Genomic DNA, 21,443 nt, shown 5'->3' with positions numbered 1-21,443 from the left:
CTACCCATACATATGCAGAGTGATGGCATATACCCATTGTGTGACTATGCAGAGGCATATCGGTGACACAGTCACATTGTTCTAGTTTATGAATGTTTGTGGTGGAGCTTAAAAGATGAAAAAAAAAGAAGAAGGTTTTGGGGGCTTTTTTGAAGGAACATTGTTCCCAAAGAGGTGGTTTCTAAAAGTTCCTTCGAAGTCAGTAAATATGAGGAAATAATTATCTGCCTTAGCCAAAAGTTTAAATAGCATGTCACATGACCTGGTAACATTAACGGCAGTCATGGAGTGACTCCAGTTATCGATATCGGGCTAAAGGTTCAAGTAAACATTGAGATGGAATTTTATAAAACTGAGAGAACTTTGGAGTCGACATACAACCATACCAATTAAAAACTCCATAACAAGTTTTATCTCGAAGGACCAACAAGTGATAGTTGCTTGGATTCTTCAGAATCTGATTATTCAAATGAGGATACAGTCATAATAAACGGTGTTGTGAATTGGGGGTGTGCCATGCATTCATCATGCTAATAAGCTCATTTGCAATACTCCCACAAGAGCAGTTAAAACTGATTTATGCACTTACAAATATGAAAGATTTACATACCCTTTGTAGATGTGGAATGCTGCAGAACAAGGAGACCGGGGAAGCACACCGATTTAAATTGTATGCTGTCCACCATGGCATGCACGGAACAGCGTAATGTATTTGTAAATTACCAGTATTTTCAGTTATCAACACATATATTATGTTTTGTAAGTTTTGCTTTATCTTTGCTAAGTTTTCCTTTTTTAATTTTTTTTTTTTGGGGATGCAACATCGAGGCTCGTTTTAGAGCAAGCACATCAAACACATATTAGCACATAAAACACAAATAAACAGACACGTAAAACAACAAAAGGAGGGGGGTGACAAGATGGGGAGAGAGAGGGAAGCACACAATCACAGCAGTAGAGAACAGGGACATCGGGAGATCTGTTCAAAGGGAGAGGGTGGGGAGGGGGAGGTACACGGTCCAAAACAAATTGACACTACAAGGAATTTCAGGAATGAAGTCGGGGATTGAAAGATGTGGATTTGGGGTGTATTAACGGGGGTAGAAAAGATCAAGGCTTTGGATAGGGGAAGATAAGAGATGATGGTGAACAGCTGTTTTAAAGACCTGGAGGGAGGAGTGGGATTGAAGAGAGTGTGTGAGTTTGTTCCAGAGACAGGAGAAAAGAGGAATGAAAGGGTGAAGGTGAGCAGAGAGTCTTGATTTTGGCAGTTTCACCAGAAGAGGGTTGCTGGCAGTTCTTGTGCATCCTGCAGGAATATTTGGGAGACACAGCACAGACAGAGCTGGTGTAGCTAGGCTGGAGATGAGTCTGTGGAAGACAGAAAGACCACCAACCTGCCTGCGGTGAGAGAGTGAAAGGCCCTCAGAATCAGCTTCATCGAGGGAGATTCCAATGATCCTGATAGCTTTGCTTTTTACAGCGTGAAGCCGAGCTATGTGTGAGGCAGGAGCTACGGCAGGAGAGGGGAGAGCAGTATTCCATTGAGCTGCGTATGAAAGCCTTGTTTGTGGAGAGGAGCTCAGGTGTGCCAAGGAAGGATTTTGCACGAAGGAGGATGCCCAGTCGGCGACTGGCTTTGGAGGCCAGCTTGGAAATGTGGTTTTCCCAGGAAAGATCATGGCAGATGGTGAGACCCAATAGCTTGAGTGACAGATTCCTCCACCTACCCAGCCACTCAAAGTGGTGACTTACGGTGACTTGTCATACTCGATTGGGGGGAGTTGTTGGGAGTGATTTGGGATTGGTCTTGGCCACTAATCATCCCGCCAAATCTTGCCCTTGTTGGACTTATAAAGCATACAACTTACGATCATGCTGACTTGGAGAAGTCCGACACTCAGTTCATTCATGTGTTATTTGAGAAAGAGGGGTTGGAGAGCAGAACACGCAAAACTTTATATACAAACCTATTCACAATTCTGAAAAAGGCACCCCTCATTTGATATGGGCGGAAGAGCCTTACGTAAATTAACCCGTAACAGGCCCGCAAGCACACCACAGGAGAAATACCAGAGAGATGTTGACAAGACACGGAATACCCCATTATGGCCCTTTGGGGCCTTCAAGTTGAACGGGGTGTGTGGAGCACGGAAGGCATGCAGGGAGTATAGTCATGTAGGTCCATTGGAGTTGGCAATATTCTGGGGGATATGCAGCCAGGATTGAAGAGGAGCGGCTAGGGTGCCAGCTTAGGATCCTAGGATCCTGGGTTCGAATCCCGGTCGATCGCTGAATTAACGCCAGGGGGGTTGACTCAGCCTGTCATCCTTCCGAGGTCGGCTAATTGAGTACCAGTTCACTGGTAATTCCCTGTGTGTCGTAAAAAGGCGACAAACAGGGTTGGCGGCAGGAAGGGCATCCGGCCGTAAAACATTGCTTCAAAAAGGGGACCAACAAAAACAACAACAACCACGGTGCCCGAAAAAGGCCAACCCCCGCAAATGTCTTTTAAGGTGGTTTTTTATTGAAGAGGAGCAGATATTTTAATAGTTGGAAGTGCTCAATCCGCCTCCATGTTAGGTCAGCTGTGCTCTCGCCTCCGATGCAACTCAACCTGACTCATGCTCAACTCGACTCGCTGAACTCCACTGTTCATCTTTTCGGCGCTCCTTTTATTACCTTGGCCGACGCCGCACCCCATGATGTTGCTAAGCACTGCCCGCTACGCCCTCATTGGCCGTTCAAGTGTCGCTCAAGCTAAAACCCCACCCTGAATGTTCGAGGCCTGGCCTGCGTGCACCTAAACTTTCGCCTTGGCCATTCTCCAAGGCCACTTTTTACAAAGGACATAAAAGACAAATTTAGAGGGAATAAAAACTTCAGCGAAAAAGTGGACTAAAAAAAAGTTACTAAACAAAGAAAAGAAAAAAAAAAGTAAGTATGTAAAAGTAAGTTAAAAAGTTAAGTATAAAGTTGGACTAAAAAGTGGTTAAGGAAGAAGTTGCTTTCGAGACAAACATTGGGAAGGGAGACGATATGCTTTCTATACAAATATTGACACATAATCCTTCACCACAATTAAATTACCTGACTCTTCTGTTAATACATGTACAAAGGGAGTAACTAATTATAAGCTATACAAGTTTAACCCCTACGCATATAAGCTATTTCCGCAACAATATATTTGCCTTTTATTTTTTTCTTTCTGACAGGTAAACGCATTGAATGCTCCTATGTTGAAATCACATACACATTACTATTAATTTGTGTATTGTTTATATATGTCTATAATTATGGTAATTTACACTTTTTCCCCATGTCTACATGATTTGTGTTATTGTATGATTTGTGTATGAACTCTTTCATGAGCCCAGGAAAGGAATTGAACAGCATATGCATTTAATGTGCCACATCCTTAGCAATGTGAAAATTCCATGTGGTGGTGTTGTGCGTTTTAGATGATGTATGAAAATCTAATATCCAGAAGTTTACTTTAACTTTCACCCTCTTTATTGGGACTTTCTTGTAGGTACGGGAAATGGAGGCGGAGCTTGAGGATGAACGCAAGCAACGTGCCCTGGCAGTTGCCAACAAAAAGAAGCTGGAGGTGGATTACAAAGACCTTGAAGCGCAGGCAGAGGCAACTTCCAAGGGTCGTGAAGATGCCATGAAGCAGCTGAGAAAGCTCCAGGTTTGGTTTTGTGAATTTGGCTTTCTTCCATTTTCTCACCCAAAAGTACCCATATCCCCATGCTTCATTTTTGTCTTCACCTACAAGCATCCATTCTTCAATGGATCTTGCTGTTGTTCCTTAATTTATTTTTTGGAAGATACAGTTATATATTTGGTCATCAGGATTGTTCCTTGAAAGTATTGCCAAATATAGATCACAAACCTTGCTAATGCTGTTTGACAGGGCCAGTTTAAAGACTACCAGCGAGAGATGGAGGAAGCCCGAGCTGCAAGAGATGATGCTTTTATCCACGCTAAAGAGAACGAAAAGAAAGTGAAGAACCTTGAGGCAGAGCTCATAACTGCACAAGAGGTAAGAACTGTGAGATGGGAGAAATGTCTTTTGAAGGCATTGGGTACATGAGATGTATCTAAAAATGAGATTGAATTGAACATAAATGTAAACGCCTGATTCCTGTTGTAGGCACACCAATAAATCCCATTGTAGCATTGTAGAGAACCGGAGCAAATTACGCACCAGGCGAAGTATAAACCGCACTCGTGTATTAACCACACTGGATGGTATTGACTAAAAAATTCGTGAATAAATCGCCGTATATAATTGGACACTTACGGTAGTACGAGTAAGGTTTTATTTTGCCCCATAAACCACTGCATGATTTATTTATTTTGAAAACATTTGTTGAGCATTTGAAATTGCATAGCACATTTTGCTTTCAGCGATGTCAAGTGAGAAAATTGTGCCATCTTGCTGTTCGTCATTGAATCTGGCAAACAAGAATAACAAAGTTAAATAGGTTTCACGTGTTTCTGAAACGATATCCAAGTCGAGCTTTGTAGTTGGTGTGTTTTACCAGAGTCTGATCTGGAGTCTTACTGTGAAGGTAGTACTTTTAGTCAGGTTCACTATGTTTTTTCATTCAAAATTTTTGGAGATTAGCAAAACTATACATTTTTGGAACATTCAAAGCATGAGGAATCCAAAAATTAATGTTGGCATTTGCGTAGACACCTTTGCGAAAATGACACTCAGGACAGTGATGAAGATCTGTAAAAGCATATTCCTGAACGGTATAGACCTAGTAGATCCTGTGTATAGGACTTATAGTTCAATCTGATACTAACAAGGCTGCTTTCTTGCTTTATAAACCCATACCTATAACTTCAAAGGACTTGCAATGTCATGTATTATGTAATACAGTTATATCACAAATATAAAGACAACGGTTTTCAATTACCTTTGTTTGTTGCTTTTCTAAAATCCTGAGCACTATTTTGAGGCCTTTATTGGATTCCTTGACCCAGAAAACATAGGATTAGCATATTTAATTAAGTTTCTAGGTTGACGAGAAGCCGAGATAGCGCAAAATATGTATTTATGGCGGCCATTTTGAAAATCCAAAATGGCGGCCATGCAGGTGTCTGTGCAAATGGCAACATTGATTTTCGGATTCTCCATGCTCTGATGATTTCAAAAATGTACAGGTTTGCTCGTCTCCCAAAATTTTGAACGAAATTATATTTGCTGACATAGTGAACCTGATTATTTGTGCAGCCTGAAAATGCTGAAGAATGGCTGGGGAGTACTTACTTACCCACCCTTTCAGCCGTGCCTGCTGATGTGTTTTCATCCCGTGTCTGGATCGAAGCCTTATCACAAATACCCCGTTTATACGAGAAAGCTTACTTGATCTCGTTGCTTTAATCTGGATTATAAAACTCTTTTTTTTTCTTCTTGGTTCATTTCATGCACTTTACATAAATATACGTATTTAATTAATCATGTTTGGCTTGTTTTCACATTTACACTACACAACCATAGACCATTCCCATTGTGTGAAAGAGACATGTTTGTGGTTGAGCAGTTACCCTTTGTATGTTTCATACCTCTGTTGGTCCATCTTATCCATCACCTCCCCTCTCTCCCCCCCACCCCCCGCCCCCAATTGGTGTTGGAGGTAATTGATTAGTTCACCCTCTCCTTGCCTGCCTTTTGCAATGAGAATGTAAACATTGCAGTTGTCATTGTTGTCTTTGGGAGCACTATGGTAGCTGACTGATTTGGATGTTGATATTTGAGAACAGGAACTTTCTGGAGCGGAACGAGCAAAGCGTCACCTGGAGCAAGAGAGGGATGAGTTCGCGGATGAGTTGGCCACCACTGCTTCTGGGAAGTAAGTTTCTTCTTCAAATGTTTTACTTTTTTGTAGTTCAGGAAAAATTTGAAGGCTCAGCTAAAATATTATTTGAAAAGTCCCCCTTCCTGAAAAGTATTTAATGAACGGATTATCGTTGAGGATTCACTGATGATGACTCAGTCTAGACTGAGTAAAGCGAGGCCGAGGCATTTTATTACCCTCACCAGAGGAGAGAGAGGGTATTGCATTTGAGTCCATTTGTCTGTCTAGCTGTCTGTTTGTTACTTGGCAAAAAAAAATATATATTTTTTGACAAGTATGTTGATCACTCCTATTTATTTGTGTGTGTTTGTCTGTCTGCTCACTTATACTTGCCTACAGGTCACAATTTTAAACCGATCTTCACAAAACTTCACCAAATGGTAGAGTTCGTGGTCTGACAAAATCCTATTTATTTTTGAGGTCAAAAGCTCAACATAGGACAAAGGTCAAACACTTTTTTAAAATTTCTAAAATCCTCAATTTTCTTCCGATTGACTTGAAATTTGAATAGGATTTTCATATCAGTTAACTGAATTCAACCAACAACTATTTTTGAGGTCAACATATGTGACAAGGTCAACATAGGCCAAAGGTCAACCACTTTCTTTCAAATTTCTAATATCCTCAATTTTCATCCGATTGACTTGAAATTTGAATAGGATTTGCATATCGGCATACTTAAACCAACCACCAACTATTTTTGAGGTCAACACAGGCCAAAAGGTCAACATAGTCCAAATTTCTTAAATTGGCAATTTTCATCCGATTAACTTAAAATTTGAAGACGATTTGCATATCGGGTCACAGAATTCAACCACCAATTATTTGTGAAGTAAAAAGGATGCTCTGTGAGTGCCACACACAAAAAAAAAAAGTATGGACGGATTTGGACAAAACTTGGTGGATATGTTGGGTGTGTGACAAGGACAACTCGATTTGATTTTGGTGAAGATCTGAATCCGGATACAGATACGAGGATTTTTTTACAATCTCTTCAAGTGATTCTTCACCATTGAATGATATGGCCAAAACCTATATGTAGCATGATATTTCAAAAAGTTGTGGACGACCTGTGACATAACTTGGTGGATGAGTTGGGTAATTTACAAGAACGAGCCGATTAAATTTTGGTTAAGGTCTGGATCCAGATATGACCTATCAGTCGGATAAAAATGTAAATCTCTCGCGAGATCTTGGAGACGGCGGCAGGGATTTTCGAAGCTCCACACGGTCTCCACGTTTTTCGAAGTTAAGTCTGTTCACAATTGTATTTTGTCGAAACTGTATTTATCTTTCGGTGTGTGAAGTTATTGTGTGCAACTTTGGTTGTTTCTCGGTGTTTATCTTTCATAAATTGATCGTCTGTTTGCCGTGTCGCGAGCAAGGCCTTGTACAGTGTGCACTGTACAACCTTGAGGCTTTGTTTTTCTCTCAGTGGTCCGTCGTTTGTGATCCAATAACTTTCGTTCTCTGTATTCCCAGGCTTTTCACCCATAGCCTACTTCCTTGTGTAAATCTCAACTCAAAAAAAACAACAAAAAAAAAAAAAACATTTCCTTCTCTGTTCTCATTCGTTTATTCATTCTTATTCGTTCGTTCGTTCTTCGACCACGTGTTTCTCCCCCATTTCCCCAGATAGTTTTCACTCATTAACCTTCAATGTTTACACTTTCCCCTCAAGTTATGTATTCCGTCATATTTTATAACACCTTTTTCTTCTTCTTCTTTAAAAGGCTGCTTTCGACTTGCTCACCAAATCAATTCATCCCAAAAAAAATATCCATCTCCTATAGTGCCTTTTTTCTACATTCCCTAAACTCTCCTGCACTCCATCCTCCATCCAGCGTCCTTAAACGTATTTTTAACTCGAAGGTCACAAGAAACTCATTTTGCAATAAATGTTCGTTTCCCATAAATCGTACACTTTCAAAAATCCAATCTCACCCCTCCCCTCCAAATCTTCCCCATAACCCCTCCCCTCCAAATCTTCCCCATCACCCCTCCCCTCCAAATCTTCCCCATCACCCATCCCTTTCAAATCTCCCCCCTTGCCCCCTCCCTCCTAAACTACCCCCTCACCCCTCCCCGCCAAGACGCCCCCTCGCCCCTCCCCTCCTAGACTCCTGCCTCACCCCTCCCCTCCAAATCTCCCCCATATCCCATCCCTTTCAAATCCCTCCCCTTGTCCCTTCCCTCCCAAACTCCCCCCTCACCCCTCCCCTTCAAATCTCCCCACCCTCATTGCTTCTCAATTTCCCCCCTCTCACTCCCCCTCCTCAAAGCGTCCTCCCCGCTTCTTCCCCCTTCAACCTCTCACCTCCATCTCCCCCAACCTTCTGCCTTGCTCTTCACCCTCCTCAAATAACACCTCATTGTGGCTCACCCAATCACCATCAAACCTTTTGTCCGCCCCATCCTTCCCTTTCTCCGAGCTATTCTGAAATCTCTGACACACCTTCAACAGCTCTCCCTACCTCTTCCACCTCTTCCACATCTTACCCTACCCCTCCTCCCCCCTGTTCTGTATCTGATGCTCCCCCTTCCTCTTCATTAACGGTATGGACCTCAAACATCCGGGGCCTTCGTTCAAACTTAACTGATCTCTCCATACAGGTTGCTTCTGTCAAACCAGACGTGATCTGCTTAACAGAAACTTTCCTCCTTTATGATGTCTCTGATTCCATAGTATCTCTCCCGGGCTACTCCCTCCTCCGGTATGATAGACCTGAGCCTCGTCCTGGAGGCGGGGTTGCTATCTTTATCAAAAACTCTCTTCCTCACTCGCCCTGCACTGCACTCTCTCCACCTCACCCCCAGGAATACCTCTGGCTACGGCTTCCCCTTCGCTCCCACCTCTTGTTCATATGTGTGTTGTACCGTCCACCAAACAGTGATGACTCCATCTACATCTCGCTGTCTGATGATATGGACCAACTTCTATCTACTCATCCCAACTCTCTCTTCCTCATATGTGGTGATTTCAACTGTCATCATGCCAGTTGGCTGGGTGTGGGTACCTCTCTCACCAGCCATGGCTCCTCAGCAAAGGACTTCTGCGACTCACTGGGACTGACACAATCTGTCAATTTCCCGACCCGGATCTCAGTCAACGGAACATCTTCTCTTCTGGACTTGGTTATGACTAACTTCCCTGAAAATGTCTGCTGCTCTTCTTCTGCTCCGATCGGATCATCTGATCATGTCCTTGTTAAAGTGGACATCTCTCTGACCATCCTCAGGGAGCCTGCTCAGCGTCGACGAGTCTGGCATTTCACTCAGGCCAACTGGCACGGTCTTCAAGCAGCCATCAATCATCTGGACTGGTCTCCCATCTCTACCACCTCTGACATCAACTCATCCTGGGAATTCTTCCAAAGTAAATTGCTCTCTCTCATGCACAGATTTATCCCATCTCGTCTTCAGTTGTCATACCCTTCCTCCCGTCCATGGTACACGGAATCTTGTGGTGAGGCTGTTGCCCAGAAACAACTTGCCTTCGTCTCCTGGAAAGCAAATCCAACGGAAGGAAATCTCATTTCCTTTCACAAAGCCCGAAACAAGTGTGTGTCCACCCTCAGGAGAGCCAGGAAACAATATCTCTCCGTTCTCAAGACCGAACTCTCTTATCTGTCTCCCTCTTCCAAATCCTGGTGGCGTCTGGTCAAATCCGTTTCTGGTGTTTGTTCCCCCTCCATCCCCTCCCTTACCTCAAACGGCTACACAGCTGACTCCGCACGTGAAAAAGCTGAATGCCTCAACTCTGTGTTTGCCTCTAAATCTTGTGTCCCAAACCCATCCCTCTCTGTACCCACCATACCCAGTCGTACCCTGCTGCTCCTGGACTCCGTGTCCTTTCCTCCTGACAAGGTGGAAAAGTTTCTGTCAACCCTCGACTCTGATTCTGCAACTGGACCCGATGGCATCAGCCCACGGGTCCTAAAATCCTGCTCTGCTGCTCTATCTCACCCTCTCTCTGTTCTCTTCACCCTCTCTTTTGCTCAAGGTCAACTGCCATCTGCTTGGAAATCAGCCAACATCACCGCTTTGCACAAAAAAGGTGCAAAAACAGATCCTAGCAACTACAGACCAATCAGCCTTCTCCCAATTATCAGCAAAGTCATGGAATCCATCATTGCTTCTGATATGAAATCTTTCCTCTTCTCCAATGGCTTGATCTCTGATCATCAATTTGGTTTCAGACCAGGTCACTCTACTCTGGACATGCTGCTTCTGCTGTCTCAACAATGGATGGAGGTCCTCAATGCCAAACAGGAAATTAGAGCTGTCTCCCTCGACATATCACGTGCCTTCGACACGGTCTGGCACCCCGCTCTGCTCACCAAACTCTCCTCCTTTGGTATCCATGGAAATCTCCACGCATGGCTGGCGGACTTCCTCTCTAGTCGTCGTCAACGTGTGGCCCTGAATGGGTTTCTCTCATCTCCTCTTCCTGTTCAGGCTGGAGTTCCCCAAGGCAGTGTTCTGGGCCCCGTGCTTTTTCTGGTCTTCATCAATGATCTCTCTGACTCTCTCGAAAATCCTCTCTATCTCTTTGCTGATGACTCCACTCTCTGCCGCTCCATTCCTCTTCCCTCAGATCGGCAGTCTGCTGCCTCCTCACTCTCTGAAGACCTGGACAAAATCACAGACTGGTCAAACAAGTGGAACATGTCTTTCAATCCTGACAAATCTCACACTCTTACTATGTCTCTCCGAAAAGATCGACTGGACAACCCTCCAATCTACTTTCTCAACAATCCTCTCCAAGAAGTTCTGTCGCTCAAGATTTTGGGTCTCACTATCTGCCATGATCTTTCTTGGGAAAACCACATTTCCAAGCTGGCCTCCAAAGCCAGTCGCCGACTGGGCATCCTCCGTCGTGCGAAGTCCTTCCTCGGCACACCTGAGCTCCTCACCACATACAAGGCTTTCATCCGCAGCTCAATGGAATACTGTTCTCCCCTATGGGCCGGTGCTCCTGCCTCACACCTAGCTCGGCTTCACGCTGTTGAAACCAAAGCTTTCAGAATTATTGGAATCTCCCGCGATGAAGCTATCTCTGAGGGCCTTTCACTCACTCACCGCAGGCAGGTAGGTGGTCTTTCTGTCTTCTACCGACTCCTCGCCGGCCTTGCACCCCCAGCTCTCTCTGTGCTCTGTCCCCCAAATATTCCTACAGGTCGCACAAGATCTGCCAGCAACCCTCTGATGGTTAAACTGCCGAAATCTCGGCTCTCCGCTCACCTTCACTCTTTCATTCCTCTTTTCTCCCGCCTCTGGAACAAACTCCCTCACTCCCTTCAATCCCACTCCTCCCTCCAGGTCTTTAAAACAGCTGTTCACCACCATCTCTTATCTTCCCCCATCCAAAACCTTGATCTTTTCTACCCCCGCTAATTCACCCCAGATCCACCTTGTTTGAAATTCCAACTTCTTTCCTGGAAGTCCTGGCAGTGTCCATATGTTTTATACCTCTCCCACTGCCCCCTTCCCACGCCCCCCCCCCCCAAAGCCCTCGCCCTCTCTCAGATCTCTCGATGTCTCCATGTCTCTCGGTCCCTGCTCTCAAATGTTGTGTTTGTGTCCTTCCCCCTCTCTCCCCATCTTGTCTACCGCTCCCTATGTTATATGTTTTATGTGTCGGTTTGTCTTTCTGTGTGATTAATGTTCGCTCTTTCACGAGCCTCGATCTTGTATACAAAAAAAAAAAAAAAAAAAAAAAAAAAAAACTGTTCAGTCTGGCGGAGGTATATGCTCCATACTAGAGATTCTATATAATGGAGCAAGTGTATTATCATCCACTCCAGGGACGGATCCAGCATTTTTTGAAGGGGGGGTCCAGAAATGAATGAACAGGATGCATACTCACCTCGATGCTGCGAGCACAAAGTCATCAAGGTGTGGAGTCCGGCTGACACCACTTTTGATTAAAATGACACAACTTACTCACAATCCTTTTGTAATTCACTCCAAAACAAAACGTTTATTGCAGCAATTAAATCGTAGTATCGGAATTCTTTCAGGAACTCCAAGGATGGATTATTCATGAATTCATGAGTAGTAGAACCTGTGTAGCAATCGGAAACAGTTCTCCTTCATCCCGGGTATGTTCGTGAACATATGGAGAGAGGTTCCAGTTACAATTTCCATGTATATATGTTTCACACACTAAGCAAAGAACCCACTCCGGGCCTCCAACCAAGCCTGAGGTTTGATCTGTTCTTCGGCGCCATGACAGTACATGGCGTGGCAGTGCAACGAGCAGGATTTATTTTAGTTTTTACCGGCAATAAAGTGCGACGACGACTTACAAGTCATTTCATCAGGCACTTCATGTGTACTTTAACGTGGGTGACATCAGAGGCAGCAAACTAGGCAGCAAACAAGGCAATTTCAAACAACACAACAATGCAAAGGCATTGCTTCCATTAAATAACCCGTACCCACTGAGCTGTATATACGAGTATAACTGGAGCACACCTTCAACAAGTGGTCACGGGGCAAGCATCCGCCATGTTGGAATACCGTTCCCTCGTTAGCCATTTGCGGAAGCGTTATCCACTATTCACAATCGTTATGTCTTCCACTTCATTTTTCCTTCAGTGTAAAGCAGATCGTCAAATGTATATATATATATGTATATATGTATATATATATATATATATATATATATATATATATACACAGTGGAACCTTGACTTACGAGTGCCCCAACTTACGAGTTTTTCGAGATACGAGCCGTCGCTCGGGCGGTTTATTGCTTTGAGATGCGAGCCGAGATTTGAGTTACGAGCTTTCGCCACCCGGTCACGTGGTTATCTTGCCGTGCAAGTACAGTATCTCTGCCGTATATCGCTGCATTTTTGTTTTCGCATGTTGGTTATTTTGAGTTACGCCACCAGGTGGGTTCTGGTCACGTGGCTATCTTGCCGTGCAAGTACAGTATCTCTGCCGTATAGCGCTGCATTTTTGTTTTCGCATGTTGGTTATTTTGAGTTTACGCCACCAGGTGGGTTCCGGTCACGTGGTTATCTTGCCGTGCAAGTACAGTATCTCTGCCGTATAGCGCTGCATTTTTGTTTTCGCATGTTGGTTATTTTGAGTTTACGCCACCAGGTGGGTTCTGGTCACGTGGTTATCTTGCCGTGCAAGTACAGTATCTCTGCCGTATAGCGCTGCATTTTTGTTTTCGCATGTTGGTTTATTTTGAGTTTACGCCACCAGGTGGGTTCCGGTCACGTGGTTATCTTGCCGTGCAAGTACAGTATCTCTGCCGTATAGCGCTGCATTTTTGTTTTCGCATGTTGGTTATTTTGAGTTTACGCCACCAGGTGGGTTCTGGTCACGTGGTTATCTTGCCGTGCAAGTACAGTATCTCTGCCGTATAGCGCTGCATTTTTGTTTTCGCATGTTGGTTTATTTTGAGTTTACGCCACCAGGTCGGTTCCGGTCACGTGGTTATCTTGCCGTGCAAGTACAGTATCTCTGCCGTATAGCGCTGCATTTTTGTTTTCGCATGTTGGTTTATTTTGAGTTTACGCCACCAGGTGGGTTCTGGTCACGTGGTTATCTTGCCGTGCAAGTACAGTATCTCTGCCGTATAGCGCTGCATTTTTGTTTTCGCATGTTGGTTATTTTGAGTTTACGCCACCAGGTGGGTTCCGGTCACGTGGTTATCTTGCCGTGCAAGTACAGTATCTCTGCCGTATAGCGCTGCATTTTTGTTTTCGCATGTTGGTTATTTTGAGTTTACGCCACCAGGTGGGTTCTGGTCACGTGGTTATCTTGCCGTGCAAGTACAGTATCTCTGCCGTATAGCGCTGCATTTTTGTTTTCGCATTTTGGTTATTTTGGAAAATTTCTTAGTTTTAACCGTATAGGAGGAGGACGTATATAACGGCAGAGGAGAAGAGCATGCCAGGCCACAACTTGTTCAGAGTGCCGGCGATAGCTCGCCTTCTCTTTGTGGAAAACACGGTACTGAGAAGAAGAAGAGGATGATGTGCTTGGATATAAAACACGCAATCGTCGAAAAACATGAGCGAGGTGTGCGTGTTGTCGACTTGGTGAGGCGGATGTGAAGGCAGCTGAAGATTTTATTATAACTGAGAAGAAGAAGAGGATGATGTGCTTGGATATAAAACACGCAATCGTCGAAAAACATGAGCGAGGTGTGCGTGTTGTCGACTTGGTGAGGCGGATGTGAAGGCAGCTGAAGATTTTATTATAACTTTTGCCGAACTGATAGAAGCCGAACGATACATCCCCCAGCAAATCTTCAACTGTGACGAGACAGGGCTCTTCTGGAAAAAGATGCCGAGGAGGACGTATATAACGGCAGAGGAGAAGAGCATGCCAGGCCACAACTTGTTCAGAGTGCCGGCGATAGCTCGCCTTCTCTTTGTGGAAAACACGGTGAGATCCTTAACATCCAACAACTAATGGGACGCAAACGGGGTGCCCAGTTTAGCGGTACACACATTGATGAATCACCCTGCCTGTGATTCACCCATGACAGGTTATAGCTGGGTCGGGATTCAAACCCAGGCTGGACAGTTTAGACTTTAGAGTCAAGTGTGCGTACCTCCAGTCCAGGCCATCCTGCCAACTTGTATGCTGCATACAGGTGAAATATAAAGCGCGAGATATTTTTATATATACTGTATATTTAAAAAAAAATTGGTGTGGTTTTTGGCGGGCTGGAACGGATTAATAGCATTTCAATGCATTTTAATGGGGAAATTTGATTTGAGAAACGAGCAATTTGAGTTACGAGCTCGGGCACAGAACGAATTAAACTCGTAAGTCAAGGTTCCACTGTATATATATATATATATATATATATATATATATATATATATATATATATATATATATATATATATATATATATATAAATACATACATACATACATACATACACACACACACACACACACACATACATACATACATACATACATACATACATACATACACACATACACACATACACACATACATACACACATACATATATATATAGAAAGGTTTCAGCCAATGGCCATCATGGGCCTGGAGAAGACCATAGCATGTATTGACATCAAGCTTTTGGCCTTCAAGCCTCAAACAGCTTCTTTCATTGATAGAGTTGTTGTGAAGGTAATATTAACTTTTCTAAAGTGATTGTGGTGTTCTTGGTTTTGTGTAGGTAATATTTCTTTTTCCAAAGTGATTGTGTTGTTTTTGTTGTTGTGAAGGTAATGTTGAGGTAATATTTATTCTTCCAATGTTTACTTCATAAACAGAATCTTGCTGCCCATCCTATTGTCATGACAGGAGAATTCCCAGTTCACACCTTAACCACTGAGGTGCGATCATATGAAACTCTTGAAAAAGTGCTCCTCCACCCCAAATCCTCCCCGTCTGTTGCGCGGAAGTTCCGCGGGCTCAATTAGTTATAATATATTCCTTGACATTCAGATTGAAGTTACCTGCCAGTTTACCTGTGCAAACGGTCATATCCAGAATCATTGAGGTTGCTCCCTTACAATAGCCAGAGAGATATGGACCTTGACAAGGAAGTGATGAGAAGAGCCAATGGGGCAGGAGATAATCAAGAGAGATTGGATGGAAAATCGGTCTCCACTCAGTCCTTATGAAATCTAGGTTGTGAAGTTTACAGATTGGGTCAAACCCACGGAGTTGCAGAAGGTCTTTTTCTGCAATCCCATGGCTGGTTGTTGCCGAGCTGACACCCAGCCAACCAGCATTGGGACAGTTGAAATCGTCAGAGATGAGAAACAGAGTTGGGTTGGTGATTGATTACAAGTTGATCCATGTTCAAGGAAATAGTGTTGTATTGAGGTTTGTCATCAATGTGGGGATGGTATATCACACAGACAAATGTTATGTGGTAGTGGAGAGGTATATGCAACCAGAGAGCTTGGAGGGTTCAATGAGGACAACGAGCAATGGAGTTCTTGAGCTCACAATATTGAGATTAATTATTGAGATTGTTTTTGCCTATCTATTTAGGGATATATTTTGGTTGGATCTGTTACTTTAACTTTATGGTAAATGGCAATTAAAAGCGATGTCCATTCACTGATTGATGCTACTTTACTCTACATTGGGCTCCAATCAAAGCTCTCAAGAATGCATGAGGACAATTGGACATACAAACAGAAATTGGACCACGATAAAATGAAAAGATTTGTTTACTTGCAAAATAATTTCCAATTGAGACATAAAATGGCTTTCAAGCCAATCTTGGGAATTGGTAATAGATAAACATCTCCACAGGAAGAAGCTATGATTGAGGCTTTGCACCACATTTGCTTCCTGTCCTTAGACCCAGATTTTGCTGAGTAGCCTTCTGCTGCTCACCAAAATCCATTTTTACACCACGTGCATAACGCACACTGAGTTGAGCAATTGGTTCACTCTGTCGAACGATCAAACAGTTTGTTTATAACTTGAGTTTAACAACCTGTGATCGAGCAATTACGAGTACTTAATTGCAATTGATTGATTATATTTTATACACTGCAGAACACAAATCGGAACATAAATCTGAACACTAACCTGCAGTTTAGCAGTACTTTTGCTCTGAATTTGTAAAATTGTACAGAGTCTCGGCCCGAGTGTGTATGTGCACTCATGGTAAAGCCATTGCTTCAGTCTGTCAGTCAAACAAAATTGAAAATCATTCAAAACGGGGAACTTGCTGTTTTTAGGGACATCATAAAGGACACAAACAGGCACGAATAACTAATTTAACGTGTTAAATAAAGTGGTGTAAAAGAGGGTGCGGTAAACTTCCAATTCAGTGGTTTCTTTTGTGGTGTTCTCCAGCCTTTAAAACTTTTATTAGTCCCTTACTGGTTTCACTTCAGGGGACTATAGGTTTACTCTCAGTCTGTCTGTACGGTGTATGGTCCCACCTATGGTTGTCTTTTTCACCTGTGCTTTTCCCCCTCACCCTTTAACATGTTTAACTGAAACTTGGTGCATGGCTTTATTGTGATAAGTTGCAGAAACTGCAACTTGTTCTGTAGCTTTGCATCCAAAAACCTTTAGTTTTATCATTATTCCCCCATGATGGCACTTCCCCCCTCAGTGGCTGTGTGTGTGTGTGTGTGTGTGTGTGTGTGTGTGTGTGTGTGTGTGTGTGTGTGTGTGTGTGTGTGTGTGTGTGTGTGTGTGTGTGTGTGTGTGTGTGTGTGTGTGCGTGCGTGCGTGCGTGCGTGCGTGCGCACATACTTTGGCAAAATTGAACACCGTCTTGACCAATCTTGGTTTCCACACACTGATGCCAATGAGATGAAAAAAATGGCTGCCCTAGCAATGCATTGACAGAGCTAACTTCGTCCAAAAGGTATGTTTGTTTTTGTGCATCTTTTTGTCAAAGATCGTTCCAAAATAATCAGTTTCTCCGAGAATAGTTGGCAGAAGATTCAACTCTGGACTGTTCCGTTTGACCCATCTGCTTCATAATGTTGCCATCGCATCTGTTATTTGACATACATGAACAAAGGCACTCATGCCTTTTTGCCGCTGAAATTTATCTCAATTCCTTCCTGCTTTTAGGACTGGCCTGCTTGATGAGAAGCGTAGGCTTGAAAGCCGAGTTGGCCAATTGGAAGAAGAATTGGAGGAGGAGCAGAGCAGTGTCGAGCTTCTCAATGAGAGGCTTCGTAAAGTTACCTTACAGGTGGAATCCTTCAAGCCAGCAAAATCTTACCCACTCCCTTGTACTGTATTATACTTGCTCGGATGGTGATTCCTGATGAAACCAACACTATTGCTTTTCTGCTTTGAATGTTGCAATGAACTTTTTAAACCAGGGAATGGGTGGAGAGATGAGTGCAATTCTCAAGTTTAATTGAAGTGTACATACATTTGATCAATTCCAAAACATACTGTTCACCCCAGCTTAAAGTTACTCTTCTTTTTTTTTTACACATTGATGTGATGACCCTTAAGCTACACAAATGTGGAAATGGATAGGTGCGAAGGGTGTCATAAGTCTTCTTCATATAGTGGAAGAACATGCTTAAAATTAAATAGTGCCCCAATTATATTGCATGAACCCTGCCATGTTTGAGTTGAGCAACTTGCTGTGCCGTCGGTGGGCAGGTCGAGCAGTTAGCGGCCGAGCTGGCCACGGAGCGCAGCAGTGTGCACAAAGGAGAAAATGCACGACAACATCTGGATCGGCAAAACAAGGAACTGCGTGCCAAACTGCAGGAGCTTGAGAACTCTATAAAGGCAAAATACAAGGCTTCTGTGTCCACACTCGAGACCAAAGTCGCTCAACTAGAGGAGCAGCTGGAGCAGGAAGCTCGGTACATGTAGTGCTAGTGATACGAGTGTCATTTACAAAAAACAATTACTTTAATCATCTCCGTGCCCCTATTGGTGCAACTACTGCAGTTACTAGTATGAGGTTCGGTCTCTTTCACAGAATGTAACTGTGAATGCATGCTCGTGTTCTTGGATCGGATCCTATGTATTGCTAGATTGCAAATTGTGACTTTTTTCACCTGTTGGAGCTCAGAGTTGTGCAGTTCCAGGGTGTTACGCATCCTCAGTACATAGGTTACAAATAACAAGCTTCTTGTATGAGTGCAGTATTACATTACCCATTCTCACCACTTCAGAGAACGAGGGGCATCAAGTAAGCAAGCCCGACGCATGGAGAAGCGTTTGAAGGAGTTGATGATGCAGGTGGAAGACGAACGTCGTCATAGTGACCAGTACAAGGAACAGGTGAAATTCGTGATTTTTTTTGGAATTTAGGCCTTAATGTTGGGTATTTTAAAGTGACATTAAGAAGGCCATGCACAGCACTTTTTATCTCTTCAAATCGTGCCTCAACTTCCTGCTTTTCCAACATCCAACCGTCTTTTTGGCACTTAACCACGTATCAAAAAAAATCTAATCTCAGATGGACAAAGCTAATTCAAGAATGAAGCAGCTGAAGAGACAGTTGGAAGAGGCTGAAGAGGAAGCGACGCGAGCAAATGCCTCTCGTCGGAAAATTCAGCGAGAACTTGAAGATGCCACTGAGACTGCAGAGACCATGAATCGCGAAGTAAATTCGCTCAAGAGCAAACTCAGGTAACCTGTTCCACCATTGTTGTATGCGCCATTCACCTAAAAAACTGCTCATCCTCTGGCTTAAAGGCCATATGCCAAAATTCTTATCATCCTCGCAGTAACTCCTGTCCTTTTGTGTAAAGTTCACCTTCCTACAATGAAACACATCTAACTTGCTTCGGTTGAACATTCTCTTTTTACGTGATTTATCCAAATTTAATTTTGTATTATTAAAAGTTTATCTACAGGGGGCCCGATTATTCAAAGCCGAGTTTACATTGTTACTCTTACCATTCTGAAAGCCTCCCTCTGCAAAACATGCAGTTAAAAATGTAAATAAAAGTGCTGTAGAATATTTAAACCTCCAGGTGTAAGCAACAATTACAAATAAACATTTTTCCAGCTTGGTCAATATCACCTTGAAAGGCTGGCCCTTTGTGTTCCTTAATGCTTTGGTGGACGTTAACGGTGTCCTTCCCGAAGAGGGTGTACGGGCTGTTGCCAGCACCCTGAACAAATTGCAAATTGCTTTCCTGATGTAGAGGGGGCACTGCATAAGCAACACAGCTGCACTCTTAGCAAATAATGTTAGAACCACCTTTAGAGGCCATTGTTCCCCGCAGAGCAGGGGTTGGTCTTTTTTGGGCACCATGGTCCTCATTTTGAAGCAATGTTTTATGGCCGGATGCCCTTCCTGCCACCAACCCTGTTAGTCGCCCCTTGCGACACACAGGGAATTACCAGTGAACTGGTACTCAATTTGCCGACCTCGGAAGGATGACAGGCTGAGTCAACCCCCCTGGCGTCAATTCATCGATCGACTGGGATTCGAACCCAGGATTCTAGGATCCCAAGCTGGCACCCTAACCGCTAAGCCAACACCAGGCTGTCAGCAAATAATGTTAATCGCATCCAAATGCTGCATATGATAGAAGAAGACTTCCAATTAATGTTTCAAATGTTTTGTTTGATTTTTTTTTTGTTAACTTTTTTTTCCCTTTAATTCTGTATCTTTATTTAAGTACAGTATATGGAGTTAGTTTATTATGGCTGACAGGATGGCCTAGAGGTACGCACACTCACCTCTAAGCTGTCTAGTCTGGGTTTGAATCCTGACCCAGCTATAAATTGTCAGTTCGGTGTTTCACAGGCAGGGTGATTCATCATTGTGTGTGCCGTCCCTCGGATGGATGTTAAATTAGGATTCCAGTCTGCCAGCGTGGGTTGGTGGACATTAAAGATCCCATGGTGTCCTTCACAAAGAGTACGTGAGTATCGCCGGCATCATAGCCAAATTCCAAATTCCTGCTCTAACTACCCGAATGTCAGGCCTTACCATGCCGGTTCGTGAAAGACTTTGTTGGACCAAGCTTCCCCCGGCGGACCCCACAAGGTGGGATAATAGTGGCCATTAAAGAGCAACAAATATGGAGTTTATTTATGGTTTTTACTTTATTAATATTTTTTCATTTATCTCCAGGTTTTTCTTTTCAGCATTTTTATTCTGGGGTCGAATTGGCATTATTGTATTGAAGGATTATAATTACCAATGATGAAATTGATGATTGGACAAGGACAGTGTACATAATCTCATACAGGTCTTAGGTATATATATATTCGACATTACTTGAAAAAAAAAAATTAACTGCTGGTAATGTCGTGTTGCGTGTTCCTCCCCGAACACCGGGTACGGTGTACCTCAGTCTCGAGAGGAAATGCGGCAGAAATATTTGTTATTTTGAGTGTTTTAATAAACCATGGTAAAACCACACCAATGCAATTGTAGAACAAAACAAGTAATTGTATAAAGAACTGTGACATACACAATAATAACACTATTAAAGAAAGTACCATGAAAATATCACGTGCATCCCAATATCACATGCATCCCATCCCAAATACCCCAATGCTCTCAAAGCAATGAACTCACGATATGCCAAACGTGAGTGGGATGTAACATTCCCCAAAGTCCGTGCACAAATCCCAACACGGTGAAGGTCGAAGTCGTGCAGAACGGCAAAACAACAGGCAGGTATTGGTGCAGCTATGGATGAGGAGTTACGAGGTGAGAGGTCGATATGGGAATTGAGCCAATATGGGAACCAACGGCACTCTACACGGTGAGGTCGATATGGGAATCCCAATGACGAAACAAGATGCACCAAGCTGACAGCCTCTTCGAGGACAAAATGGCGTATCGGCCTGTAATGGAGGAGCTTGCTCCCTCCAACAATGACTCACACATGGTGATAAAACCTGAGATTCAGGTTTAATTGCACTCGCAATATAGGATGATGCAGCGGGCAATCCCTTTCCCAAGAAGCCTCAACTCATTCGCAACCAATATCAAGAAGTCCGCTCGCAGCTCCTTTGCAACTTTACGGCTGTATCTCTCTCATGGCTGTCTTCTCCCTCCCAATCATCCTCTCTCCTCTTCCGGCCTCTTTGCCGCGTCTTCCTTTCTCCTTCACAAACATTAATTTT

The 21,443-nt window shown here is 43.5% G+C and overlaps 1 protein-coding gene across 8 annotated transcripts in view; it reads left to right on the top strand.

Annotated features, from left to right (window-relative positions):
- The window catches only part of LOC137423339 (uncharacterized), a 250,533-nt gene that overhangs the window by 212,973 nt on the left and 16,117 nt on the right, over positions 1-21,443 (top strand). For all 8 annotated transcript variants that reach the window (XM_068110373.2, XM_068110371.2, XM_068110370.2 and 5 more), the window contains 7 exons: positions 3,533-3,694; positions 3,920-4,048; positions 5,782-5,870; positions 17,448-17,571; positions 17,997-18,205; positions 18,521-18,629; positions 18,808-18,980. In XM_068110373.2, the coding sequence (XP_067966474.2) occupies positions 3,533-3,694; positions 3,920-4,048; positions 5,782-5,870; positions 17,448-17,571; positions 17,997-18,205; positions 18,521-18,629; positions 18,808-18,980 (995 nt within the window). The remainder of the gene's footprint in view (positions 1-3,532; positions 3,695-3,919; positions 4,049-5,781; positions 5,871-17,447; positions 17,572-17,996; positions 18,206-18,520; positions 18,630-18,807; positions 18,981-21,443) is intronic.

The sequence above is a fragment of the Myxine glutinosa genome, chromosome 3 (genome assembly GCF_964187855.1).
Source record: "Myxine glutinosa chromosome 3, kmMyxGlut1.1, whole genome shotgun sequence".
Taxonomy (NCBI): domain Eukaryota; kingdom Metazoa; phylum Chordata; class Myxini; order Myxiniformes; family Myxinidae; genus Myxine; species Myxine glutinosa.
Note: the sequence above shows the minus strand (reverse complement) of the source record. Positions and strands in the feature narration are given on the sequence as shown.